General features: G+C 46.0%; 2 protein-coding genes and 1 long non-coding RNA gene across 17 annotated transcripts in view; 2 read left to right on the top strand and 1 right to left on the bottom strand.

The window, feature by feature from the left end:
* Nucleotides 1-5,663: 5,663 nt before the first annotated feature.
* Nucleotides 5,664-26,777, bottom strand: EXD2 (exonuclease 3'-5' domain containing 2). Of its 15 annotated transcripts, none has more exons than XM_055798200.1 (12): nt 25,961-26,077; nt 23,513-25,601; nt 22,303-22,404; nt 21,524-21,732; nt 15,473-15,880; nt 14,289-14,545; nt 13,105-13,231; nt 11,980-12,305; nt 9,606-9,712; nt 9,236-9,371; nt 8,209-8,565; nt 5,664-7,059 (listed from the first exon to the last, which is right to left on the bottom strand). In XM_055798200.1, the coding sequence occupies exons 5-12, from the start codon at nt 15,809-15,811 to the stop codon at nt 6,843-6,845; spliced, it is 1,866 nt and encodes a 621-aa protein (XP_055654175.1). In that variant the 5' UTR covers nt 15,812-15,880; nt 21,524-21,732; nt 22,303-22,404; nt 23,513-25,601; nt 25,961-26,077; the 3' UTR covers nt 5,664-6,842. The 15 variants fall into 15 exon arrangements, with proteins under 15 accessions (XP_055654175.1, XP_055654324.1, XP_055654512.1 ...); XM_055798349.1 differs by having other exon boundaries at nt 22,303-23,689; nt 25,436-25,601; XM_055798537.1 differs by having other exon boundaries at nt 25,436-25,601.
* LOC114010290 (uncharacterized) lies at nt 17,591-20,362 on the top strand. Its single transcript, XR_008746364.1, has 3 exons — nt 17,591-17,723; nt 18,419-18,544; nt 19,019-20,362. It is a non-coding gene; the product is annotated as an uncharacterized LOC114010290 (long non-coding RNA).
* The window catches only part of DCAF5 (DDB1 and CUL4 associated factor 5), a 77,397-nt gene continuing 76,089 nt past the window's right edge, over nt 26,422-27,729 (top strand). The window contains exon 1 of the mRNA XM_005230739.4: nt 26,422-26,767. Within this exon, the coding sequence (XP_005230796.2) occupies nt 26,554-26,767 (214 nt within the window). The 5' untranslated portion in view covers nt 26,422-26,553. The remainder of the gene's footprint in view (nt 26,768-27,729) is intronic.

Genomic DNA, 27,729 nt, shown 5'->3' with positions numbered 1-27,729 from the left:
CTTGGCTCATGTGTCCCTTTTTTGAAGTATTTGACTGGAAGAGCAAAGCATGGTGCTAACACATAGTGAGAGGAGCGAAGGGGAGGGAACACGTGCCAAGGTCACCTCCTCAGCAGTAGCAATGGCAAGCTTCACAGCAGTGCTATAAAACTTCCCTCTGATATAAGATACCACTCACAGCTACTTTTTAAGAGCTATAAAAATCCAGAGCAGGCACACATTAATTAAAGCAGTTCAGAGAGAAGTGCTGCGTGTCAGTCTTGGCAGCAGGTGACTGAAGGGCATGTAGTGCGCATGGGAGCAGGACGCCCATGGACAGTTAGCTAAAACATTTTAGGTTTTATCACCTCCAGGTTTGTCAGTGGCCAGCCCAGATGGTTTACAGCTGGTGAGCCAGCCCGTGTGCTTGTAAGGAAGCAATGTGACCTGTGTCATGAACCAATGTGTACCATAAGGAAGTTTTTCTTCATGATTAGCCCAAACCTCCTTTGCTGACATTTACGTCCATAACCTCCTGCCTGCTTTCTAGTCTAGATAGGACCACAAAAATCCCCCTCCTCTTCACCACAATATTTTCCTTATCTATCTCCTCGTCCCTCTGTTTCCCCCGAGCTAGACAAACTCAGTTCTGGCATTTGCCCATAAGCCACATTTCCACGCTGGTGTCCCCTGCAGAGCACAAGACTCACCTTCCAGAGTGACAGGTCCTGAGCAAAAGAGGCAGCGAGGAGGACAAGGACCCGTCTGGGCTTCCCTCAGCTCCTTTCTCTCCAAGGTTAGGGCAAGGCAGGCTAAGAGATGGTTGGGGTTATCACCCAGGTGCAAACCTGCTAGAGACAGCAATTTCTCTTCCTTGTCCCCTGCTGCAGCACATCAGGAGAAATAAGCTTTTGCTATGAACCCACTGACTAGCCACAGTTGGTGGTGAAACACATCCAACTAAAGGAGGAAGTCTTTCTGGTTTTAACTGGTGATTATTCCAATTGAGTGAAATAAAGATAACCCACTTTTTCTGGTTCTTACATCTATCTACCTGTATTTATCTCACCTCGTGGCTTCTTTGTCCAATGTTGCAGCAGGGCTCCCACACTGCTGGTAGAAAGAGCACCCTCCAGTATTTCACTACACACTGGAAAACTTGAAAATGGTAGAGCAGAACTGGGGACATGGAGTTAATGGGGCCAGAGCCCAGTGGCATTAAGAGTCCTAATACCCATTTGCAAAACAAAGGGAGAAAAAAGCACTTGTGTGTTCTTGAGAGCCTAATTCAGCACCACCTATGGCTGTTGCCACAGAACATGCACTTGAAGGCAGTTTTCTCCCCCGTAACTGATTTGTCAAGAGATGGTCAGTCCAGTCATATTTTCCAGAGCTCTGTAAGGATTTCTTAGGTTCCAATTTTACTGCTTGGCATGACTTCCCCTTCTAGTGCGAGGAAAATATCTGTAAAATAGAGCTGGTCTTTAAGACATCAGCACAGTGATTTGAGACACGCAGCTGAACAACATCTAGTATCTCTACCCATGTCACAGAACCAAGAGAGAGACAAAAGATGATGTAATGCTTTTAAAACATATGGAAAACATTACCTGAATAGCAAAAATCTGACTATATACACACGGTCATAGCTCAGATTTGGGTTCTCCATAGCCCTTGCTGGACAAGTAGGGATAATGATATTTTTTTATTCACAGCACATTGAAAGGGGGTCCCACTCTCATTTTCACATGCCACCGGCAGTCAGTCTCTCTGCTTTTATTTATGGTTAGAAGTCCTGGACAGAGTTGGGGCACAGAGGAAAAAGGATAGAGCAACTGGCACAGCTCAGCAGATGCAAAGTACTGTTTGGCATTTTTCAAAGGACAATCAATTGGAAAGGACTTGCTGTGAATCCATGTGAAACAGATACATGTCAGATCCCCACAGAGCACACTACAATGCAAAGCAGGTTTTTTGCATTTTTTTCCAAAGCTCTTAGAGCAGCAGGTTTTTTGCAGAGAGTTTGGACAGGAAGTTTTTTTCTTACGTCTTTCTCTGTATTTCTGACAGCTGTCTAGTACCTTTTTCCCAGATTTGTCACATTTGTGCTGAGATATATAAATGTCTTCTCTTTTTTGCTCCTTAACCACTGCACAGTCTTTCCATTTTTTAAGCAAAGAAAGATAGAAGCCATATTTTATATCATCTATAGCTGAAGTTGGCATCTTTCCTGTACAATAAAATGGTTTCTTATCTGAAGATCACATCTCTATTCTACAGTAAAAGCTTCCATCCTTTTTTTTTCCAGTTCTCTTTACTCCTCCCATCTCAGAAACTACTTTATCCAAAGCTTGCAAAGAAGAATAATAAAAGAAAGATGGTTTTGCTCTGTTTCCTGGCGACCAACACCACTGAGACCCCAAGAAGTATCATGCTGGCTAGTTCAAGGCAGAAACAAGCACCGTGATAGTTCAATGGGAAGAGAGGATGCAGCACTAACCTTGGCGCAGAAAATCCTTGCCACAGCTGCCTGCTCTTCATGGTGGAATTCACAGTGATGGAGGAATCTGTTTTCAATATGGAAAATTATGTTCCATGCATGTTTGTTTTGGCTTTTTTGTGGTTTTTTTTTCCCCCTTGCTAAGCTTAACCATGTTGGCTCTCTCGCATTGCCCTCTCTACCTGTAAAAGCATTTAACAAAACTCTCTCGATGTGGGGCTAATATGAGGGGGCACACTGTGGCTCCCTTAATAACTTGAAGAGAAAGCTGGATACATCTCTGCACTTAGCTCAGACTGCCTCTCCCTTTCCCCAAAACAATGTACCCCTGAGGTTGGGGAAAAGCTCTTATGCCAATAACACTAAACACAAAACTACATAAAAATGACAGAAAGGGCTTTAAAATAGCCCTTATTCCCAAAGAATATCAAGGGGATGACAGTTTGTGTCAGAATGTGAGAATGAAGGAGGCAATTTATTTCTGGACTACTGTGGAGGCCTGAAGGAAGGAGATCAAGGAACAGTGATAGGAACTGACCTACTGGTTCAGACTGGAGGTGCCTCTAAATCAGTACAGAACATTGCACGCTGGCCAGGGCTGCTGGTGACTCCTTATTACAGAGGGTCCCTCTGCACAAGCAAAAGGGCCAGTTCCTCAAAGGCATTTAGGCACAGGGCCAAGGCAACGAGGTACTTCACAACACTAACGACATCGCCTTCACCTAAAAAAACCCCACCAAAACCACATTACAGATAGTGTGGAGTTCAGATACTCCACAGGGAACCAGAGGAATAGAAATGCAACAGGAAGACAGCTTCCCATGCCTGCAGTTAGCAAACAGCAAACAGAAAAATGCCAGAAGGCCTCAGGGATATGTTGTCTTCAGTCCTGTCAGTCATCGATGTGACAGCTGGGACCTTAAAGAACTGTCAGAAGAGGGAAACCAAGGCACTCCAAATGTCAAGTCTATCAGCAGCATAATTAACATGTCATGTATGGTCTGCTCAGAAACGCAGGACTTACTGCGCCTTCCAACTGCCAGACTATCAAAAATGCTGCTTGGCTGGTAATTCCTATACATTGCAGTAACATCCAAGTTACTGCAAATCCAAGAATAATGTAAACTGTAGTGTTTGGGAAGGCAGAAATCAGTTTTTAGTCCATAGGGGAAGGCAAGATAACCTACCACAGCGGATGCTGGTACTCCCACTCCAGAGGAGTGGCTCGAAACATGTACCCAGTTGTATTCTTAGAAAAGCACATCTGTTTCACATGGGCAAAACACCTGAAACAAAAAGGATGGGGGCAAGTTCTGAAGTGAATTCATAAACCAAGACAGGTTTGGGGACCTCAGCAGCTGGAACATGCTTCCCACTAGCCTCAAGAACCAGACTTAGGCATCGAGCACCACATAAAAGGGAAAATTTCTCTCCCCCATCTCAGGCAATGTACCTTGGGCAAACTTAACAACATAAAGCGACAAGCGACAAAAAGAAAAGTCCCATGTTGTGAAAGCCAGCCCACACAGAGAGGCACGGCAATTCTCTCCTCTGCAGACAAAGTGGATGTGCATGGTTTAGTGCAGGAAGGTCCTAATATAGGTAACATACTTGGGGCAGCCTAGATGAGTGCTCTGGTTGAGCAAAATCTAAGTTTTTATTTTAAAAAATGCAGATCTGTAGCCATCATGACTGACCAACACAACCAGGCCAAGGACAGCACCTGAACCCACTGAGAACCTCAGAACAACAATTCAAGTATACCTGAGCAAACTTGCTATTGCTTTGCTTAGGAGTATGGTATTGCTGCCAGCACGGGCTCTTCCCCAGCTGATCTCTTACAGATAGATCAGGGAAGGCACTGGAAAGGGAAACTCAGAGGATGAGGTCCAGGTGTTACTGTAAGGAACCATGGACTCATAAGGACAGGGTGAGACACAGGGAAAAAAAAAGAGAAAAAGCAGGCATGCCAAAAAGGAGAAAGAAGCTTCAATAGTGGTTAGTCTGGTAAAAGAACAGATTTTTACTGAATGTAACAATTAGCACTGAAGACATACAAGAAAGTTTTATCTATAGACTAGCAGAAAATTTTAAATCGTAATTATATAAAAATAATCTATTTCTGCACAATAAATATATTGCTTCCCCTCCTCCTTTCAGGTCAACTTAAAATGATGCAACTTAAGAATATCTTGAAAGCAAAGAATCTTAGTTAAAAAAGTACTTATGAAGGAAGTTTTCCTTGCAAATTTCTATTTCTGAACAACCGATTTGGACAACAACCCTACAAAATTCTTCAATGATAACACTGACTCCTTAAATTTAGAGGGCTTGTAGTCCAAATCTTGTCTCAACATCATTTTCTTGTCTCAACAAACATAAAAGACAGCAGCCCTGTGGTCAGCCCATTGGTTCCATTAAACAAGGACAGCTTTATCAGGAGTTCCTCTATCAGAACAAATGGAGAAAACCCAAAGCAGAACAAAGAAGTGAGATGAACATGCTGTATTCCTGATAGTTGAAAAGGAGTTTCTGAGCCATGCAAGGAGCTCTCACCACCCTGAACAGATGCACTAAACACAGGAGACAGCACTATCTCAACACATGCACAAAATGCTTTGGAGAGAAATAGTTACATGCAAGCTGCTGCTGTGGACAGGAGGTTCTTGCTGAGATTATAAACAGCTGTGTGAATGAGCATAGAAACAGAACATATTTGGCTAGATCAGTTTTTGTCAAGACCTGTCAGTGGTACAGGAAAGGAATAAAATTGCCCTTAGAATGAAAATGGGTCTTATTTGCAGCTCTGTGATAAGTAGTATTTATCATGAATCTTTGATTCCTTGTGCTTAGGCTGCTACTGCAGCTCCTCTGGGATGGTATTAACATACCATTTCTCTGCGACTTCCACTTATCTCAGTCTCTGCTACAAACAGGTTTTTCACCCCTGGACTGTGGAATTTCATGAATTATCTGATAAAGGAGAGTTTGAGCCATGATCACAGCAGGTCCAGGATTCTGCCCAAATGTTATAACAAAATATGGGTCAACTGTGCTATATGCAGTCGTGTTAAGTACAGTGAGGGTTTCACTGAAACTTCTTTACAGAGACCTATAAAAGTTGAGCACAGCTTCATCATTCAGGAGAAGCACACTCACCTCATGCAATCAAATTCATCAAAAGTGATTTCACAGAAAGGGGTATATATTTTTAAAAAGTTATATTTAACTAAAGTCTAGCAACAGGCAAAAACCACGAATATTTAAGAAAGTCAGACAACAACACATTTTAAAAAACAACAGTAATAATTAGCACACACTGGTTTATATTTTCAAAGCATTTTAGAAAAACGTTATTTAATTAAGCCTCACAACACCCTTGTGAGATAGTTAAGCATTATTAGTCCCATTTTAGAGACAGGGAAACAGGCATGGAGAGAGTATGACCTGCTTGCCACGACACATGTCAAATCCAGGAACAGAATATCGGATTTTTCAGTTTTCTGCCACACCTGGTGTGACCTCTTAAAAGATGTTGGTCTGTAAATTAAATTTGTCTCCTCTCATCGCTTTTAAGACACTTGACCTCATTTCAGTCTGATATGAAAAGGTACCCATCAAGAGCTATTCATAATAGACAAGTGGAATCGGGAAAGAACTTTTTTTTTTTTTCCTCCCCTCAACAGACTGTGTGTTGCTGGAAGCTCTTTCAGAAAAGACTTGACCGACATGGGTGCTTCCATACGGCCAGAGTCAGTGTTACTTCTCATCAGGCACCCGCCACCAGGAAACTCACTGAGACCTGTCTGCAATGCTGATACAGCTCAGAATCTGCAAAAAAATGTAAGGTTTCTTTGCCACTTCCAAACAAGGAATCTCTCCCTGGCAGGGAGTCTTCTCTGAGAACAACTCATATGCGTACAACTACACTGAAAGCAAAGACAGACTTTTATCAGGAGGTTCTCAAAGTATAGCCAAGGGTGCAGATATTTCTACACCCCTGGCTATCCTTTATATCAGAAAACCTGGAAATATTCATTTATTGTGCTCTGTAGTAAGAGAGACAGTCTGGAGGCCTCAGACATCCTGGGGGGGAGAAAATAACTCCATAGTCACTTTGAGAAGACAGGTTCCCTCAGCATATCACTCTTGCACTGAACTAGTCACTGACAAAATAGGATCAAAAATTCCAAACCACCTGAAAATTCAAGTCAATGGATTTAACTCTATAAATGTCAAATCTACTGATGCCTGTTTGCAAACCCAGGCCCAGATTTTAGTGGAAACATAGAAATAAAAACAGTCCTTCCGCCTTCAGTTACATATGTCCATTAGACACTGTCTAGAGTCCAGGAAGGTAGTTTCACGACAGCTCAATCTGAAGATCCTCCCCATACTTTCGGATCAGCTTCATGTGGTTATGGTCCACTGACCATTGCTCTGGGAGGTGCTTGGGCTGCATGCTGTCCAAGAAATGCTGCCGCCAGCGTCTCTCCAACTGCATGAGGGAGCGCAGGCCTCCTTTAGCAAAACACTGCACCACCTTCAGTCCATGTGGCATGTAGCTCTCATTGCAGATCCTGCCAGGACACAAGCAGAGTTTGTTTTCACATAAGCCCACTGTCAGCCTCTAGACCTGTCTCCAATGAACAGCAAGACACTGAAGATACTTTCAGCTGCAGAGTTTCATTACAGATACGTGGTAAACAAACCAAGAGGGACAGTTTTAAGCTCTGCTTCGATGCCAGACTGCTTTCTGGAACAGTTACACTAGGAAGTTTCTTTGAACTGAGAAAGTGTTCTTTTATAGCAATACTAAACAGAGCTCTCAAGGTCCATTACAAGCTCCTCAGGAGACAGATCGCAAATTTCTCAAGGCAAGAACTGTATGACATCCCAGAGCCCTGATCCTGCCACTGAATTCCCTACCTGGATAGGTTCCTACTTATAACATTGGCATATTACAAACAACAGTGAGCATAACAAGGAAAAAATACTGACTTCATGCAGACAGAGACCAGATACTCATTAAGGAAAGATATCTGTGGAGGCTTTGAGAAAGAGGAGGAGAGGAGACTTCTGATACGATTGTCTTTCAGTCATCTTCCCTGATCTGTCCTTCAAAATAAGTATAAAATAGTGGAGGGGAAGATGGAGATCAAGAACAGAAGGAGATGACTGGAAAAGAAAGGGAAAGGGGATAAACAAGAGCTACAGTTCACAGACCTCCCCTCAACCCAACAGTGAAGTGGGTAAACAAAAACACAGTAAGAAATGCAGTGTGTTTGTCTGCTTAGAGCCTTAGGATACACCACAAACAATTCTTCTTATTCTTGCTTTCTAATTAAATGTATCAAAGCACCATAAAACCAGACTCTCTAGGCTTATACAAGTGATTCATTTAAGGTTTTAGGGGCTCATTTCTCCTGTGCAGATCAACTACTAGTAGCCTCAAATTCAGACAATCCTTAACTTGACACCATTATTTTAGGGAAGATGCATCAATAGCCCAAGACCAGCAACAAGTTTTGTCTTATTTTCATTAAAAAGCTTTGGGGGGTGGGGGGATTCAGCATATGTGATCCTCAACTCTGCAAATCCTGCTGGATTTTCTTTTCTTTTGCTGCAGTAATATTTACCCAAGGTACTGCGTGTAGACAACTTTTTGTTGAACTTACGTGCCAACATAAATAACTAAAATGCTACATCTATTGATGGGCTTGTTATACCTGGTTTCCAGACCAGCTGCTTCCTGGAGCATCTCGGGGGTGACTGTCTCTGTGTTAAAGAAGTCCTTGATGCTTTGCAGAAGCTCTGCCCTTCGAGGGTTAGGCAGGCTGTCTGCATTCAGCAGTGCTCGGGCCCCCGAGCGCACTTGCCTGCGCAGAGGGTCCTCCAGCAAACGCACGCCTTCTTCCGAGCCGATGGGGGCACCAAACTCCTCAGCCAGCTGCTGCTTGAGATGGTTGTCATAGTAATTGGAGATGGCATGGCAGGATGTGCAGAGCAGGAGCACATCATGGGAATTGTGGTCCTTCATCTGGATGGGGAAGTGTCTTCGGTATTCGTGAGGAACAATGTTCTTCCTAGGAAGACAAAGCAGCCAGCTCATTACATTTGCCTGGAGCTGCTGCTCCTCAGTTCCTCCTCTTCCTGGTCTACAAAGGGTCAACTAATACTAAAAGTCCAGGAAAACAAAGGTCACCAGAGTCAGGACCCTCAGGGCAGCAATAGGTTCTGCAACTTCTCTTTATTTGCAATTATTTGTGATTTATTGTGATTCATACTGTAAAAAACCCATAAAAAATAAAGCAACGCGCTATGAGAAACAGTAGCAAAGGCAAAAATCTCACCCTTTGTGACCTCATGGGCTTCAGGCTCACCGAAACCTTTCAAAAACATAAGGATTAAGTAGTGGAAGGAACAGTACAGCTATATCAGAACGGGTTGCCATCAGAACAGCATGCGTTGGCTGCCCCCTGTCACGCCAACTATGCAAATACATGTTCCGTACGCTTTGTTCTCTCCAAGGACCCACACCTCCTGCCTCTGCAAGGAAAGGAAAGACTGGCCTGTTCAGCGTCAAACTTACCCAGACACGTAAAACTACAGAGCATTCAAACAGTGATAGCCCATCCAGAATGTGAACAAGCACAATGTTCATGGCCATGAACCAAACTTATGGATGCCAACTAGATGCAGACCTCAGTTCTGTTTTAAAAGATGCGTTTATCTCCTACCCACCAAACAACTCACCGGATATAGGATTCTCGCTTGCCACATACAACACACAGGTTCTCTTTGACTGTCAGATAATAATCAACTTGAGACTCAGGACGTCCTGAAGGCTCAAACCGCAGTTTCACCACAAATGGGTCTGTGCTAACTAGCTCTGAAAGGGTAAAGGCAAATAGAGAATATTCAAGGCAAATTTGTATTTGAAAGCTAAAATAACTGTGCTAAAACACAGGAGTCATCCTAGTGAATCCCCAAAAATATCTCCAATCAGAAAGAATACAAAAAAAATCATGCCCAGTTATCTAAGAAACAAGCCACACACACAAAAAAAAAAAAAAAAAAAAAAAGAGCTGTATTTCAAATACCAACAAACAACTGGTATGCTCACCTCCAATCCCCTTGTCCAGATACCACTGAGCCTTCTTGCGATCACAAGTGCACAGGGGCTGTCCATCTGGTGCATGCAGGAAGCAGTTGTCATACAGTGGAGACTTTCTATGAAACAAGGGCAGCGTTACAGCAACCGTAACAGTATGCCAAAAAACCAGAGCTCTCTATAGGCATGTGTTCCACACTGCAGTTCATGCAGTCTCCTCCAAAACACAGCAGTGCCTCTAAACACACACTTAAGGCTTCTAAGCACACTGCACAGCCTGCTGCTAAGGGGAGCAGAACGTCCAAAAACTTACCTGGGGTTTACCAACTGACTGTAAGGTATCGCCCCCTGCCAACAGAATTGTAATGCTGAATCCCAGTTTTCAAGAGATGCCATCAATGACAACAGCATTTTCAAAAAAAAGTTACATTAGAAAACAAAAGACTACTGAAGTCAAGAAGGACAATGAGCTAAGAGTATGCTAAAAGAGCCAACTTAAAGGCAAGGCAGTTTCAAGGACCAGCTGCCTAAGCCCGTACTTTAATGTTTTATTAAGATGACTTTTCTAAAACTTAGCGTGAACGGCAATTACTTCATTCATCCAAGATAAATGGTTCAAAAAGGCTCTTGCAGCACTAGGAGCCCAAACACACGAGTCCAGGGGAGCAACAAAGTTGAGCCGAGGCCTTCTGAAACATAGGCACGTAACCCTGCCAGTGGCGAAAAGTCCTGTATGAGACCAGTCTCTGGTGGTTTGTAGCAGTGTTCGGAAGGACTCTGTTCTGCAGCAAACATTTCATTACCCTGCCAACCTCCTTTAAACTGAAAAGCAGATCAGGCTAGGCTCTGGGAGCATCTGGGAAGAACCGGCCAGGGATACAGACACGTCACAATACACTGTGGAAAAGTTTTCTTTCTTCTCTCCAGTGAGATCGTGTAAGTACTCTGCAGAGCTCTACCAGCTAAAAAGGTTGATTCACAGGCTGCATAATCTGACAAAAGGACTTCTTCTGAGGTCCATGGGGGGGAAAAACCCAACAAAACAATAATGATATAGAAGGTCTCCATCCACTGAACATCAGCAGTTCAGCCCAATCACCAAGATAAGCTGAGTACTTCCCAACTCTAAATGAATAAACATTAAAACTGAACAGTCTTATAGAAAGGAAGAGTGGAAAATTACTTTTGAAATCACATCCAGTCTTGTTACAGACCAGAGCCACACTGCTGGAGATATTGTAAAAACTAGTGATCTATCACGAAGTCAAGCATGGTTAAAAACAGTAAATAAACAAACATGAGGAGATCTCAATTTAGCTTGGAATTCAATTTTGTTCAACTTCTAATCCTCCCATGAGGTGCAGTCCTTCTGTTTTGTATGACACAGGCTCCAACTAATAAATAAATCTGGAGGGACTTGCTGTGTACAACACAATACTGTTAATGACTGCTAATGAAATCAGTATTATTGACTACATTAGAACATCTCTGTTGCTAATCCAATCAACTTGAAAAGGAGAAAACACACACTAAAATGTCCGGTTTTCTTTCCAAATTGTAATTACAGACAATTTTAGTTCTTACATCCAGTGATAAATCTTATTAGATTGTATCCGAACAAAACCAAACATACTAGATCTCCACATCTTCCACTGAGCTTGAAGAGACTTCTCCAATTTGTCTGAATTTAAAAACAACTGAACTCCCATTAGCAGAAGGCCATAAGAATTTAGGATTTGCTCCACAAAATGACCTGAATCCAGCAATAGCTGCCTCTGTGAGGCCAAAAGTAGTACCAGTCCCTCCTCTCTCTCCCTGGCCAACACCGAAATGCAGCGTTTTGATGCTGCCACAGACTGTTCCTTCTGTGGCCTCTCACACCTCACATAATGTGTCTTACCCCTCCTAACCTTACCTTTCAGCTCTGCTCAGCACCCTGACACCTCTGTGGCCACAGTGACCGGGGCCAGCACAGTACAAACAGCAGTGCATGAGGCAGACCCTGCTGAAAGGACAAGCACTTGCCACCTTTTCCCTGGAGGAGACAGGGCACAGCTGTTTGGGCTGTAAATGCAACCCAGACAGCCAGCTGCCTCCTGCAGGGACTCTGCCCTCCAGCTAGTTCCTCCAGAGGAGAATCAAAGGCAAAAGCTGAAGATGACCCCTTAATCTGCTCATGACCTAGTACAGATCCAAGTGCTGCCTCTCTTTCAATACCACCTAGAGGTAATGAGGTAAACAGAAACAAGATCTGGCTCCCGTGACTGTTAGGTCCTGTTTCCTTTCCCAGCTCATGTTATCCACTTTGTTTGATGAACAGCATATGAGGCATCATTCAAGATTTTCCATCTGGGGTGCAAAGAGCAAAATGTGCTCACAGACTTACCGTGCAGAATATCCCACACCCAGAGGCTTTCTCTTTTGCCTCCGAGGATCTTTCACTTGCTGACAGCCAGAGGGCTGGCCATTCACCGATGATTTCCGAGTCTTTGTTTTCTGAGGAGAGCGTCCCTCTCCACTCTTCTCCTCTCCTGTGCTACCAATCCTTCTTCCTCTAAATGGGATATCCACAAAGGCCCGGCATTTAGCCAGTGCTTTTTCCCAAGCAGCAACAGAGTTTTCACCATCAGATATAGCAGGGAGGGTGGCAAATCCCAGCAAATGGAAAAACAGAGCCAGTGAGACTTGGGCATCCCTAGCAGCATAGAGAACCTGCAGAAAAACACAGACATCAAGATGCTGACAAACAGCAAACATTATCCCAAACATCAGCAGTCTTTAACACTTGGTACAGTAAAGCCAGAGCTGGATTTATTTCCTTTTGAGATTCATGTAAAGTTCTGGCAGTTGAGAGACACTTGCATAACATCACCACCCTCTACATAAAAGGTCAGTCAGACTTGAAATACTCATGGATGCCCCCCAGGAACTGCAAGGGACTGAAAAAAAATTCAGGTCAACCAGGCCTTAAACACCCTTCTGCCCCACCAAGTCTTCTCCAAACAATGAACAGCTCCCTTTTAACACACTGCCCACAAATATTCAGCGAGGTTATTTATCCTGTCACCCCCTCTACTGGTCACTGATTTTGTAGACATGTGCAGCATGATGGTAAAGAGTGTAATGGGGAAAACCATAAAGGTCTAAAGATGGTGAACAAGGTTTCCAAGGTGGCTCTCTAATATTGCACTGACTGCTATAGATTGGAGAAAAGAAAATAATACAAAAGGTGAGGTTTTGGGTGCACAAACACTTCCTTAATGGATTTTGCCTTCTAGACCTTTCAGGACTAAAGGAAAACAAGGGTCAAGAATCCAGGGAGAACAGCAGAAAATTATCTTCACAGAAAAGGAGGGAAACGCAGGCACAGAGCCTGAAATTAACTTCAGATCACAGTCACACATAAAGTTTTGAGGCAGAACTTGAAGAAGGCTCAGATCTCCCTTTTGTAATGCTTCTTCTCTATGAAGAAGGTTGCTTTTCCTCCCAAAATACTAAGTTGAAGACACACCTGATCTTGTGTTAGTTGTTCTGCCTCCCAGTTGCTGCAACGTACACGAGGAGACTTGTCAAGCGGATAGTTCAGGACTTTTTCAGCTAAAGACTTAAGGCTAAGGCAGTTGTGAAGTAGATCCTTCCTTCATTTTAACAAAGAAAGTGAAACAAACATATTAAAAATGAAGCTATCACCCATGCAAATTCAGATGGCCTCATACACCCTCAACCTGCCAGAACACAATGCACACGACGCATGACTCCCACTCAAACAGCACACAGCTGCCTGTCAGCTTTACAGGCCCTCTCCCTCCCCTCCACTAAAATGTTGTTTCTAGATTTAGTAATTATCTAGTGTCTGCGATATGCAAAACAGAAAAGGCTGGGAGTTAGTAACACTTAAGGCTGAAGTGTTTGGCTCTGAACTGAAGAGGTCTAACACACAGTGATGGACAGCCTGCCTCCAGGGATTCACGAGGAGCATGAGAGCCAGAAATTACCCAGGAATCCTGGCCACCAGAGACAAGTCCATCCTCAGTGCTAAAAACGCACCATCAGGTCAGCAAACCCATGCTCCACATCACTAACAACACACCCAGGCATACACACACTGTACATAAGGCATATATACACTGTACATGAAGAATATTCGTAAGTAAAATTATTTATTTTAGAAAGAATGAAGGATGAGTAAACAGTATCATAACTGTAACCTTTCAATGGAAGCATTGTTATTAAAAGAGAAAATCAGAGCTGGTTTATTTAGTAATTTTTCAAGAAATCCTGTAATTCAGCAGTTCCACTTATATGCCCCTGGTACGTTTACCCCATACTTCTACGCAGTATATTCAAACATCTGTTGATACAGTGATCACTCTCACTGTATAACATCACTGTGCCTGGACTTCTTAAAGGCCGAATCATGGTACTCAGATAAAAATCCATAAGGGTGTTGCATGAGAAGACTAACAGACACAATTAGCATATAAAATCTTCATTAAGATTTCATTTCCACTAAGACCACAAAATAGAAGCATGACATGTTCTTGGGCTGCGGCTGTCAATGCCCATCCTCTAAAACCATCACGAGAACTCCAGACCTACCTGCCTGGTACCATTCAGCATACACCAATTACTTTTAAAACGTTTCCAACTTAAATGATGCCTTAAATAGAGCTGCCTCTGTCTTTAGAAACTCACCGCTGTTTCATGGCTAAATACCGGAGATCCATGCTCCCTTTGACTGGAAGACCATAATCATTAAGTAACTTGCAAGCATCTTCCCAGCATCCTACCCCAACTTTCAACACAGCACTATCTGCCATGATGTCCAACAGGGTCCTCGGGATAGTCTGTCCACTGGCAACCAGTCTGGGCAACCGAACAAGAACGCAGAGGCCACTGGAGGAAGCCATCTGCAGGAGGGATACAGGATTTGCTTTTCCCTCCACAGATACCTGAAATAAAGACAAAAATTAGAGTCTGAGTTGCAGTACTATTAGCAACACTGGAGCTGGAACAAACCGCAAGAGGCCACTGAAGACAGGAAATACCTCTCAGTTTATGCAATCAAGTATTGTTACATGTCTCTCACATTTTACTGCAAATTATGTGATCTGTTGTACAGTACTATTGTCCCCAAGCTACTTCTTGCCACACTCCTACAGGAGAAACTTTCCCCCTTTCACTTTTCCCCCTCATAGCTGATCTGGTGGAAGAAATCAGACACCATTTCTTAATCCACATCAGCACAAAGCCACCCACTACATAAATGTTTATGGCAAACACACTGTTTAACTGTGGATTATACTATCGACTGCAGGGTAAATAATTTTTCACCCAATATAATGGCAAAGCTAGGCTCTACAAATGACGCAAAGCCTGTTTTGAGAGTTCACACAGGCAAATGTCCACACAAGTGGATGAGGAACTTTGCTTTCTGGTAGTCCCAGTGAGTTACATCTACAGATCAGTATTATCCTCCTTTTTGGATTTATTATTCTCAAGCAATGGTTTCTGACATACGTAGCTGGATTTAAAACCGTGTAAACCTAAACTACTTCCAGTAAATCACATTTAAACAGAAATTATACAAAACACATAATGCTATAATAAGCCACACAGTTACCACTATATTTAGTATCAACGATTTATCACAGTTCAGTAAACAAATATAACTAGTGAATGCAAAACTTAAGTCAGCACACTTAAACGTGAGAACAATCAAAACTAGCAGCCACTTCACTGCTGTGTGACAGATAATCACACAGGCAGTTTCAAGAGTCAGTCCTGCTGTATCCATTTAAGCAAAGGAATCATTCCACCCTCAATGATTTTCGATTGCAATTTGCAATCCAAAGGAGATGTGCTTCTTGATCACTCACCCATTCACAATCCATTCCGAGCACTGGCCACTTCTCCAGCTCCTTCTTCAGCAAAGGTTCAACACAATCCCACTCCTCCTGCTCTGAAACTATCACTATGTCTGCACCAAGGGTCCTCTCTACCCAGGAGAAAGTGGGAGATCTGAATAAGGAAAGCACCTCCTTATCCTCTGCCTTAATCAGTTTCTCATCTCCCGAGTTTACAACTGCTTCCTCTTGCTGACTACTACAGCATGCTTTTCCTTTCCGACGCTGGGTTGCTTTCCATAAAACCAGGCCCCCTACTGCAACACCCAGCAGGGTCGCCAAAGTAATCGTCACTGCAGTTTGCTTGGGCATTTTTTTTATTCCCCTTTTCCCCTCTTCACTTCACCCATTCAAAACATCATTGTAGGATTTTATCATGGCCTGCAAAGAAAAATGAGAGAGGTGGAAATTAAAGACAACTTAATGAAACATATTTAGAGGCATTAAATACACCCACTGGTATCATAACAAGGTTCTAGCCACACAACTCGCCATCCTGACAGAAAAAGGACTGGGTCCCACTTTGATAGATTGGGGGTCGGGGGACAGACTGCTGCGGTGGTGGACTGGGCAGTAAGAGGAGACAGAATGCTGCTGTCGATCACATCACCAAAAATGTTAAGGGGAATCCACTGATTTATACTGGTGCAAGCAGACGCTTACACAAACTCTGATATTCCAAAAATAAGCTAGTCAGGGCTATTATCAACATCTTTTATCTCAGTTTGGAGCCAGGTCAACCTAAACAAGGCCAAGACAAAATTACCGCAGAACAAGCATGTCTGTTCATGCATTAGTAAGTAATAGGCATTGCCCATTACATTCACATCTGTACTATGGTCAAATGGCTCTTCAGGCATTGAAAAGCCCCAAAGAAACAGCATCTACTTGTAATATAGCTTTCCCTCTATCATACCAAAGCTCGGGTCCCCCTCCAGTAAACTGAAATCAACCCTTACCCCCACCTCCCCAGCCCACCGCGTTATTTTTTAAGGTCTGCTCTTATGGCTTTTCGGCACAAGCAGAAGCTGTAGCATCGGTGCTACTACAGCCCTGCGCAACCGTTAACAGCACTGAGAGTATGGGCACGGCCTCCGGCCTGGGCGCTTGTGCGGTCACCGTTAACACTCCCACTTTTGAAGTGAGCGAGAAAACCGAGAGCCCGGAGGGCGCTGCGGCCTCTCCTCCATCCAGCAGCCGTCGCCCTCCGGGAGCCGGGATGCCGGTGCAGGCTGCGGTCTCAGGCAGCCCGCGTGTGGGATCCCCCGCCCCGGCCCGGCAGGAGGCTACGACCGGACACATCGGCCCCTGCCCCGCCGCAGTGAGGGGCCGCCCGCCGGCCCGAGCAGGCCCAGCCCGCCCGCCGTGGGGAAGGCGTGCGGGCCGCGGGGGACAGGCCGGGGTCGGGCCGGGCCGCCGCTGGCGCCCCCGCAGGGAGCAACGAGCGCTCCTCCGGGCCGCGGCTCCCCTTAGCGGCAGGGGGCAGGCGCTGCCCGTTGTCGGCGTGCTCGGGCCTTCACCGGGAAGAGGCCCGGGTGCCGGCCCCGCGGGGAGCGCGCAGGCGGGAAGAGCCGAGGGCCCGGCCGGGGAGGCCGCCGACCACTCCGGCCTGCGCAGCCGGGGCACCTGCCGGCCTGGCCCGCGCCGGGATGCGCCCAGCAGCCTCCCCGCTTCCCCCCCCCGGGCCTCGCCGCGCCGCCGCTCGGCCTACAGGCGCCCCGCCGGGGCACCCACCTGCCCGCCCGCTACCTGCGTCTCCGCAGAACGGCCGTCTCCGGCGGCTGGAACCCCCCGTAGGGTAGTCGCCGCGCACACCGGGAGGCTTAGAGTGGCGGACGCTTCCTCTTTCCCGGCGGTGCGAGCGGGCGGTGGGTGCCGCCATGTTGTACGGCAGCCGGCGGCTGAGGCGGGGGCGCGGCGGCTGTGGGTCCGGCCCGGCCTGCGGCAGAGGGCCCCGCCGGGGCCCCGCGCTGCATCCTCGACGGGAGGCGTGTGCTGCCGCCTGTGCCGCTCGGGGCCGCCGGTCGCGCCCGCGGAGCGCCTGTGTGGCTGCTTGGTCGCTCCCGGGCCGGCAGGACGCGGCCGGGGCCCCGGCACCGTGCTCGGGGCGGCGGCCCGGAGACGGGCGGAGCCGGCGGGGTTACGGTGGCCGCGTCCGAGTCCCTGAACGGGCCTTCAGCCAGCGGGTGCCGCCTCACAAATAATACCGTGATGTCAAATGTTGGTACGGACACTGGAAAGCGAGCTCTGTTCAGAAGATATCCGGGGCGGGGGGAGAGGCCCGCTGCTGGCGGGGCGGGGGGGGGGCCCGGCCCGCCGGCAGCACCGGGCTGGGAGCAGCCGCCCCGCCCCGGGAAGCCGCGGCAGGCGGACGGGCAGAGCGGGGACCGGCGGCGGCCCTCGGCACTGGGAACGCAGCGGGAGCCGGGGAACAGGGGCAAGGGAGGGTAACGAACAAAGGCATCCCGGAAAATGACAAACAAAGCGTAGCTACCTCCAAAGTAGCAAACTGGAAGAAAACAGAGGGAAAAATCAAGTGAAAAGGGTTAAAGAGTTTAACAGGAATAATTATGACAAAGCTCGGGTCCGTGGGAAAAGTATGGATGTGAGAACCGTGATGCCACAACGCACGGATGAGTACACAGCCAGCTGCCATGCCGGGGGTCATCACCCCAAGTCTTGAGACAAAGATTGTCAAAAAGCAAACAAGTTTGCAGCCCTATTTCCATTGCAAGTTAAAGAGATCTGCACACCCGATTTCTCCCCATATTTCCCATTTTTTGTGCTGTTAGAATCCCAGGTAGCTGCATCTGTTTGAAGGAGACACTGAAACCATGGGAAGTGTTGCTTTAAATCGCTTTGACAATTTGACAGTCAGTGTCAAATGTCATTTTAACTTTGCCATCTTGTAATCATCAGGCTAGGAAGATCTCCCTGGGAGAGACTCAGCACTTAGCAGACAGATTGTCCAAGGGGTGCAACAAAGCAGCTAATGGCTGTCATCAGGGAAAAACTATACAGAAGCAGTATTTTTTCTGTCTGCAGGTAAATGCTTGCTTTTTCCACCCACCCCCCGACCTCCCATTTTTTTTGTAACTCAGGAATGAGTTAGGCACCAATTGATAGCAAACAGGGAGCACAGCTGGTTGCCAGAAGACCGCTCCTCTGAGCAAGTAAGGCCCCTCTTCTCTACCAGGCCATTAAAACTTGAGCAGCTGCTTGGTCCAAGGACCTGGTCTAAGACAGGATGGTACGATCATGTCAAATCTTACTGGTGGTGGGGTCACATCAGGAAAGTTTTGTTTTCCATTAACTTGTGTCTGTATTTTGGACGTACAAATGCTTTATACCTGGGAGTTACAGCAGTATAAGTCATCTTTCTGCAAAGACCCTTGATCTTGCTCTACAGCGAAGACATTTTTATCCATTTTTATATTCATCCACTGGGGGTTACAAAGCACTGCAATCACCCACTGCAGTAACTCACACATCTTGTCTCTGGTTCATTCCCCTCTACAGGGAAGGTCTGCACCTCCCCTACAGACACAACCCAGGCACAGCTTCTCCATCCATCCCCTATGATCCGATGTGCCAGGCAGAGCTGACCAGCTGAAAAGGAGGTCACAAAACAGGAGCCAGCACTGCTCCAAAACACATCACATGACTCATGCTCAGGAAAAAAGTGCATCACGTGCATACTCAGGAAAAAAGAGCTGGAGGGGTTTGGCTGTAACTGAGTTCCCAGTCAGATGGACAAGTTGTCCCTCCTCCTCTCCCTCCCTCTTCCCTTCACCACCCCCCACGCCCCAATGTATAATGCTTTGTTCTACATAGTCATTGTAATCTAGCATAAACCTGGATGGCCACTGGGAAGGGTAGTCCCACACTTCCTGTTCAACCTGATCAACTGCTCACTCCCTGCTCCCTTGCTCCAGCACTTCTGTAATGACAGCGTCAGATAATCAGGGAAATGATCCAGCTGTAAACTAATGCAAGGAAAAAAGTTAACATCTGGGGACATAACAGACATTTCAAGGCCCAACTAACTGGAAGGAGACCAAAGAAGCTGACATGGCTGGGCTCCAGGATCCAGCCGCCCTGTTACAAGGCAGGCAAAACATTCCTAAGAGAACTCTTACCCGAGCTCAAGATGAGCTCAGAATAGTGACCACAAAGTTTGTTTGTGGCTGGACCCATTTGTAATAAACTGGCATCCATCCAGAAATTTCAAAACAGGCCAGTTTTTCCTTTTACAAATTGTTTAGTTTAGTTTTGAGGTAATAGCAGCTTAAATGTAAAGTTACAAAAGAGGAACACAATAAAATACCCCAGAATTTATTACATGGTGAAAGTCTCACAGAGAAGATGCTACATAATGGAACCCCCAAGTCTAGCTTTTCTACAGTAACAGGATCGTATCCTTGGCTGTATTTGAAGCCTTTATTTTTCATGGCATCACCGACATAAACAGTCCTGTAAACAACAAGTCTCTCTAACAGCTTGTCTTACTACCTACATAGCCATTTATTCAAGTATAAAGGTTAAATTAAAAATAAATGAAAGCAACTGATGCATGAGTGCACTCTGGCAAAAAAACAAGTTCCCAAAGACGGATGGGGACATTGCTGAAGATGAGAAGGTAACCAAGTGAATAAACACCAACTGCTGTCTTAGCCTTACTTATGAGAAATCTGTTGCAGCAGGTAACTGGAAGCCTTTACATGGTAAACAGTAAGGTTTACTTCTTTCTTTCTGTCTTTGTAGCCCGATCAGAGATCTCTGCAGAGGTCTCTGTCAAAAGACTCATTTTTAGCCTGATTTCCTAAGGAAAAAAGGCTTATGCAATTACAGTGTCTGTTGGTATTTCTGCCTGTGGGTCCCCTTTCTTCCCCCCTTTCCTTGCCAAAAGAGCATGTTTAAGCCATTGCCCAATTCCGTCTAAATTTGTACAAAGGTAACTTCTGTGAAATGCAAAGCCAAATCGATGAAACATCCTCATAAAGCTGTCACTGATAAAATGGCAAGCATGTGCAGACACTGCTCAATATACATATAAGAATCCACACAGCAGTGCCACATCAGGACAAGTCCACAGGAAACCAGGCTTCACTTGTTCTGCTGATCACAGGAAAAAAGATTATTATTATAATCACATTAGCTCATCCTTTGACAGGGAGAAGACTAGGCTAAATGACTCAGTGTTCAAAGAAAAATCAGTGATCGCAGAATATCAAAGGAAAGAGGCTCCAGTGAAGATTTAAATTGCTGTTAGCAGACAATGAGCAGAGAGCTGTGTGTAGTCCCCACTAGCTCATTAACAACACTCTATTCGGGGCCCCATCCCAAGCTACAGAAGAAAACCAAACTCACATTTCAACTCCTAATGTGATTTATCTCCCTTGTATCCATGCTAGTAACCCCATGACTGCATATTCAAACAAGTCATTCTGAGCAGGGTTTGTTTTAACAGGGCTGGTACCGGGGAGGCAGTAGGACCGCTTCTTTCATCAAAAAGTCAGAATGAGATCAGTTTCAATCAACTGTGAAGCCACATCCTAAAGGTGGAGCTTCACGCTGCAATGGGGTGGACAGAAGGTTTAGGTCCTGTTGAAAAGGCAGTTCTGCTTCCCCCTTCTACCTGTAGGCATTCTTCTACAAACACTGGTGCCAGTTTGATTCAAGGAATTAGGCAAGCAGAAAGCTAGCACAGCAAAAAATGCAGTTTTCTTCTGGTTTAACTCCTTGAATCAGCCCACCATAAAGCCAGATCTCAGTGAAACTACATCCTCAGCCAAAGAATGAATCAGCAGTAATGCACTGCAGGGATCTGCCAGTTTGCAGGTTTTACAAAGAATCTGAAAAAACTCTCAGAGGTGCGAGCTGCCAGATTGATCCCATGAGGATGAGCTGTATTAACATTGATCATCATCAACATATTTCTTCATTACTTGCCAACTTTCATTGCTCATGTAGTAATAGAGAGGAATTTCACAATTCCATTTCTTGAAGAGCTGCTTAACTTACCCCAGTGGTTCAGCTCCAGAAGACACACTAAGTTGGCCTCACAGTTCATGGCTACTAAGAAGGTGACATACCCCACCTCGCAAAACTGCACTCTTGGCTGGGTGCTCCTGACTAGCCTGTACTGATTTTGGCATTCATTGGGACACTTTCAGGAGCCAAAGGAACTCAGTAGAACAGCAGACATGCAGGTCCAGTGAGCAGCAGCATCACTACAAAGAAAGGAACAGAACACTTAGCCATGAAAAACAAAGCCACTTTCAGTGGCCATAAGTCATTAGATTGGTTCAGCAGCATGTTAAAGCTACACCTTTAGCTGAACAGCCCCAAGGGGAGATGTTTGAGAGATCAATGCTTATTCTTCCCACCTTTCTGGTTCATGAGATTAGTAAGTAAAAGGAGAAAGCCCAGAAGCCATCTAACTTCCACTATACAGAGTAAATTCCACAAGCAAAATTATTTTTAAAAAATTGTTTGGCTAAAATATGCCATAGTCTTCTTGGTTTGCCCTCCTTTTGTTTCTATTTCCCCTCAAAAATAATAAAAAAAATGTATAAACAAACATAAGAATAAAAGCCTTGACTCAGCCCCACTTTCCTAATAACTATGACCTCTCTGCAACCCCCATCTCCAACTCACTCCACAGACATCTAACTACCAGTGTCAAGACTTCATTTCCACTCTGGATTAACCAAAGCCATTCAAAGGTTCAACAGAGCTCAAAAAAAAATTATTTAAACCTGACCTGATACAATCAACCATGCTTCACTTAAGATTTTTACCTCTTTAAGCCCTCCTTCCAAGTGCTCTTTGACAGACTCTCAGAGGACTGTATCCTTGGTCTTCTCCTTTTATCCTCCCACATTATCTCTGATTTATCTCATCTGAAATACAAATACAACTAAGATCTCTCTGCAGATTATTTACAGACCTGCTCCTCTTCCCAGAGCTATCTCCCTCTATCTAAACTCAAATCATAGCCTTTTTTCTCCTTTCTTTGGATGACTAGCAGGAAGATAAACCTCAGTAGAGGTAGAACATGGTTCCTCTTCTCTGAAAGTCCTCCTATTATCTTTGTGCATATCTGTAGATAACATCACGAGTCTACCTGTCACTCACGCTTGTACGTCAACTTAGCTCTGACTGAAACCTCTTTGTAGATCCTAGCACCAAGGGTACATCTAAATTTTAGACTTCTTCTAGATGGCATCTCTAAGACAAAGTCCTTTGATCCATCCATGCAACTAAGACCCTTGTTTAGGTCTCTTGCTTCCATACCTAGGCTGGCCCAATACCTCTCCCTTCCGCATTAACCAGCACAGCTCATAACACAACAGCCATCAACTGCTGTAAATGCTGTAAATCCAACAATAAAGCTGACTGCAGGCCTCCTATTAATAATCAAATACACCACAGCCATCAAATGGAAACCACTAATGCAATTTAACCAATTCTGCCAATTCAAATTTGTTCAGAAAAAACACTGAAGGGATAATTTTGTACCAGCAGATATTAAAACCAGATCAGGTATTGTCAGTCCTTCCAGAAGCTGAACAAAAACTCTGCAGCATGGGCAGAAGCTAATGTGAGAGCAATGTGACACCATGGTCATACCTGATCCAAATCAATTTAGTACTGCTGGGAGACTGGGCCATGCACAGCCCTGGAATTAGCAACTCTGAAACCGCAACCCAAGATTGTTTATGTAGACCATTACCCTGACCACATCTCTTTTCTGAAGCATTCTGCTAGTTCCTTCTTCTGTATTGCATCAAACATTATTTACTCATCTTCATTTCCAAAAGCATCTACAGAAAGTCACCACCCTGTTATCTCCCATTTCCTTTATAGTCGACTCCTCCTCTCTATTGCCCACTTGTTGAAATTCCAATCAAAACATTTTTTGTGCTTTATTTCATCCTGCTTTTGAGGCATGGAGGAGACTATAAACATCCTACAGAATTAAGCTGCTCAAGCAGTGCATAAACACACCCTGAGTTACTCTGCCCATTGAGTCTGGCCAGGCTCAATCCAGTTTGGTCTGTGAAATTCAAAGAGTCTCAGTACAGCATCCATGAGATAACATGTCCAACAGAAGAGTAACTTGACAAAGTCAAATCTGTTTGACAAAGTACCATCCATACTTCCATTCCAAGCTGTGGAAAGTTCCTATTAAAGTAGAAAACGATGCTTCATTGACGCTACTTCAGCATGACTCAGGCTAACAGTGTATGTGTTTTGAAGAGATTACAGCACTCTGGCATTACTAACACAGCAACATGTTATTTTCAAAGGAAGATGTTAAGAGTATAGGTCATGATAATTTCCTTAAGTGTTATATTCAAAATTAATTCAAACAAAGGAAAGCAAAAAGAATGCTTACCAATGCTTTTTTTTTTAACCTATATGGTCATATGAGATAATACGGCATTTAGCAATTGGCAGTCTTTATTATTTTTCTTTCAAATTCTGACAACATGAAACCTTCTGACTGCTTATAAATGTGATTAAAAACCCTTCAGTTCAATCTTTCCTGAAAATCTAGCACTGGAGGTTTAGGGAATAATATTATTTTATTTGTCCAGTAAGTACACAGCTTTCCTAGAGACCAGATCCAGAAGATGGGGAAAAAGCACCAGAGATTTTATTCTGTCACATTTCAAACGGAAGGCTTCTACACCTATTTATCTCAATACAGAAATGAAAGATATCCAACCTGAACAATACTTTAGGAAAGAGGAAAAAACAAACCACATATGACAAAAGCAACAGCTGCAGTGTTCAAGGCCAGGTTGCCTAGTGGAAGGTGTCCCTGCCCATGGCGGGGGGGGTGGAACTAAATGGTCTTTAAGGTTCCTTCCAACCCAAACCATTCTACAATTCCATGATTCCATAATGTATTTCTGGAAGGCTCTCAAATCATATGGTGATGTGATCTGTATGAAAATTATGAGGAGAGAAAGGAATACAAACTAGTGGAGTCAGTTTAGAATCTATAGGTAGAAAAATGTAATGACACCTATGTTAAGGATTCAGAAATGAGCAACAGTTTCTGATATAATTTTAATGGTGCAGAATTTCATGGCATGCAAGCAAAAGAGATATAAAATATTATTTTATACCACTGCAACTCACCTGTGGCTGAAGCTAAAGTTATAAACACAAATCATGACAGACAGGGTCTTTGCCTCTCTATACCAATGCCTCCTAGACATGTTACATAGCAATAGCTGGCTATCAACAACTGTAACTAGAAAAACAAAATCTTCATACAGCTCAGATGCAGAAGCAACTAACTGTTCGTTTTCACTTCAATATTAAAATTATTAATTATCATTCTAACAGAAAACAGTTAACAAAACGTGTCCGGATATTCCTCTCAAATTATTATTATACCTGTAATTAAGTACTGATATTTATACCTATTGATATCATATATAGGTTTTTTATATATATAAAAAGTTGACACGTAAGAAATGTTCTATGCTTTTTATAAATTTTCTTACTTCTTTTTTTCTGAAAAGTTTGCCATTTTCTTTTGTTATATGTTAAAAGTAAGGCTATAGTGTTGTCAACCAAAAAGCATGGTTTATAGGATTTCACATTCTTTCTATAACCTTAACCAAGAAGAATCCCAAAGTACTTAACTGACTTGCTATAATGAAATAATTTCAATTTCTATTGAAACGCTGTGAGTGGAACATGGCAACAGTCTACCAGTACTCAGTGATGTTGTGATACCACAGTTTATGTCAGAAAGGGTTTTTTGTTTGTTTCTTTTAAAGCCTGGAGCCTGGCAGGTGCAGTTACACACAAAGGTGGCCAGGACTGTCAGGCTAATTCCTCACCTTCTGAAAACGGTAGGTGCCCTAGGCACTGCCAGCAGTTCACCTGTGTCTGTGGGGAAATACAGACCTGGAAGTTCCGAGCTGCAGGCGCAGGACGGCTCACCTCGTGTGCGGGGGGGATGTGGTCGGACAGCGCAAGGCAGGACTGCAGGCCGTGCTACAGAGGTGCTCCCCTCGGACAACGCTCCGGTTGTCTTACGTGGCGCCAGGTGTTACACGTGAGGGACAGGGTCCTGTGAAAGACAGATCTTTTTCCCCACCAACACATAGGTTAGGGTGTTGTAAAACGGTGAAGGACCAAGCAGATCAGTTTCACCTGTCCAGCCAACTGCTTTTTGGGGTTTTGTTGATACTGAAGGGTAAGAAGAAAATTCTTCTGCATTTCCAACAGTCTTTTGGGGCCGCAGGAGAGGTCCGCTTAACTGAGAAGGGGCAACCCTCCTACTTTCAGTGTTGCTCAGGTAGGAGCAGGAGAGAGCAAGCAATAAAACCTCAGAGAGTGCCATAAAAACTATCTTAAAGAGAAAAAAAACCCAACAAAACTCTACAGACATAATTTTTGGAAATCCCGCAGAAATCACTCAGCACTTACAGCGGACAAACTCCGCTGCAAACCACACGAACTTGGGGGACTTTTTCCCCTCACCCTCCCCGCGGCGGCCGGGCGGGCCCGGCGGGGCAGCCCAGGGCGGGCCGGCGGCGGCTCCCGGCAGGGCCCTTCACCTCCATCGGGGACGGCTCCCGGCCGCGGCACCACCTGCCCGGCCGGCCGTCGCCACCTCGCAGCCGGCGGCGGGCGGCAGCGAGCCCCTCAGGCGGGCCGGGTCGGGCCGGCCTCAGGCAGCGCGGCGCGGCCGCCAGCAGCGGCGGCGGGGACCGTCAGCCCGCCCGCCAGCCGGTCCTCGGAGCGGCCAGTTTACCCGTCCCCCCGCACCGTTCAGGAGCGAGTTAGAAAGCGGCGGCGGCGCCACACTAGAGCCGGGCCGGGAGGCGCGGGCTGCAGCTGAGGATCAGCTGCTGAGGGGAGCGGGGAGGAGCCAGCGGGATCAGGAAGCGGCGGAGTGTCTAACACCTCTCTGCCATGGCTGGCTAAAGAAAAATCATCATAACCATAACAAGGGGGGAAGCGGGGGAGGGGAGGCGGCGGCGGGGGAAGGAGCGGCGGGGAGCGGCGCAGGCGGCAGCATGAAGAGGAGAGGCGGCCGGGGGGGCAGCATGCGGTCGGTGGTGGGGTTCCTGTCCCAGCGGGGCTTGGAGGGGGACCCCCTGCTCACCCACGACTTCCAGCGGAGACGCCTGCGGGGCTGCAGGAACCTCTACAAGAAGGACCTCCTGGGCCACTTCGGCTGTGTCAATGCCATTGAATTCTCCAACAATGGAGGCCAGTGGCTGGTCTCAGGTAAAGCGAATGCTCCCCGTCCCTCGTCCCCTCCCGCCGCCCCCTCCCCAGAAAGCATCTTCCTCCTCCTCCTCCTCCTCCTCGGCCGCCTCCCCCGCGGCCCGGGGGGAGGGGAGCCGCGGCGGCGCTCGGAGTCGTTTCTCAAACCCACCGGTGCCCGGGAATAATGTTTCCCAAGTACAGATCTAAAATGGTTGACAGGTTTTAAATTCTATTATTGGGGGGGGAGCCCTGGACAAAGTTTTTACGAGAGTGTTTCCCGGGCGCTGGCGGTGGAAGCTAGAGGTGCCCCTTTATTTGGTGGCTTGCGTGTTTTGCCCCTTAAGAGGGGATTTTATTTTTTTGGGGGGGGGACGACGACAGAGGGGACACAGCCCCGCGCGTGCATTGTGGGTGACATTTGTCAGCGCCGTGCCCGGGCGGCCTCGCCGGGGGGCGGGCGGGCGCAGCGGGCGCTGCCGGGGGACGGGTGGGCGGCGGGCCGGAGTTTGGCCGGGGTTTGGGCGGGGGGGCTGTGGTCGCGCTCGGTTTCGGGTGGGGAACCGGATCGGTTTAATTGAGGGACTGGTCACTTTAGGATCCGTTCTCCGTCTTCTTTTGAGGGAGGGGAGTAGGGTTTTGTTTTGTTTTTCCTCCTCCCTCCCCTTGCAGGGTGCGTTTGGGGGTGTGTGTGTGGATTATTTCCTTGGTGATGTTTTTGGGGTTCGACTCCCCGCTGTTGCTCGCCCGCCAGGGGGGTGGGGGGATGCTGTCAGGTAGGAGGGAGGCGAGGGCTTGACATCAGCTGCGACACCGAGGACGGGGAAAGGCTGTGTACCCCCTTCCCCCCAGCCGGGGAGGGGCTGCGGGGCTCGGCGGCCGGCTTGCTCGCCTCCCCCCTCCAGCAGTGCTTGGCGCAGGTGCCTCTTCTTCCTTCCCCGCCTCCGGGCTCGGAGGGGTGGCGGGGAAAGGACGCAACTTCA

The sequence above is a fragment of the Falco peregrinus genome, chromosome 1, assembly GCF_023634155.1.
Source record: "Falco peregrinus isolate bFalPer1 chromosome 1, bFalPer1.pri, whole genome shotgun sequence".
NCBI lineage: Eukaryota > Metazoa > Chordata > Aves > Falconiformes > Falconidae > Falco > Falco peregrinus.
This window is presented reverse-complemented; position numbering and strand designations above follow the sequence as displayed.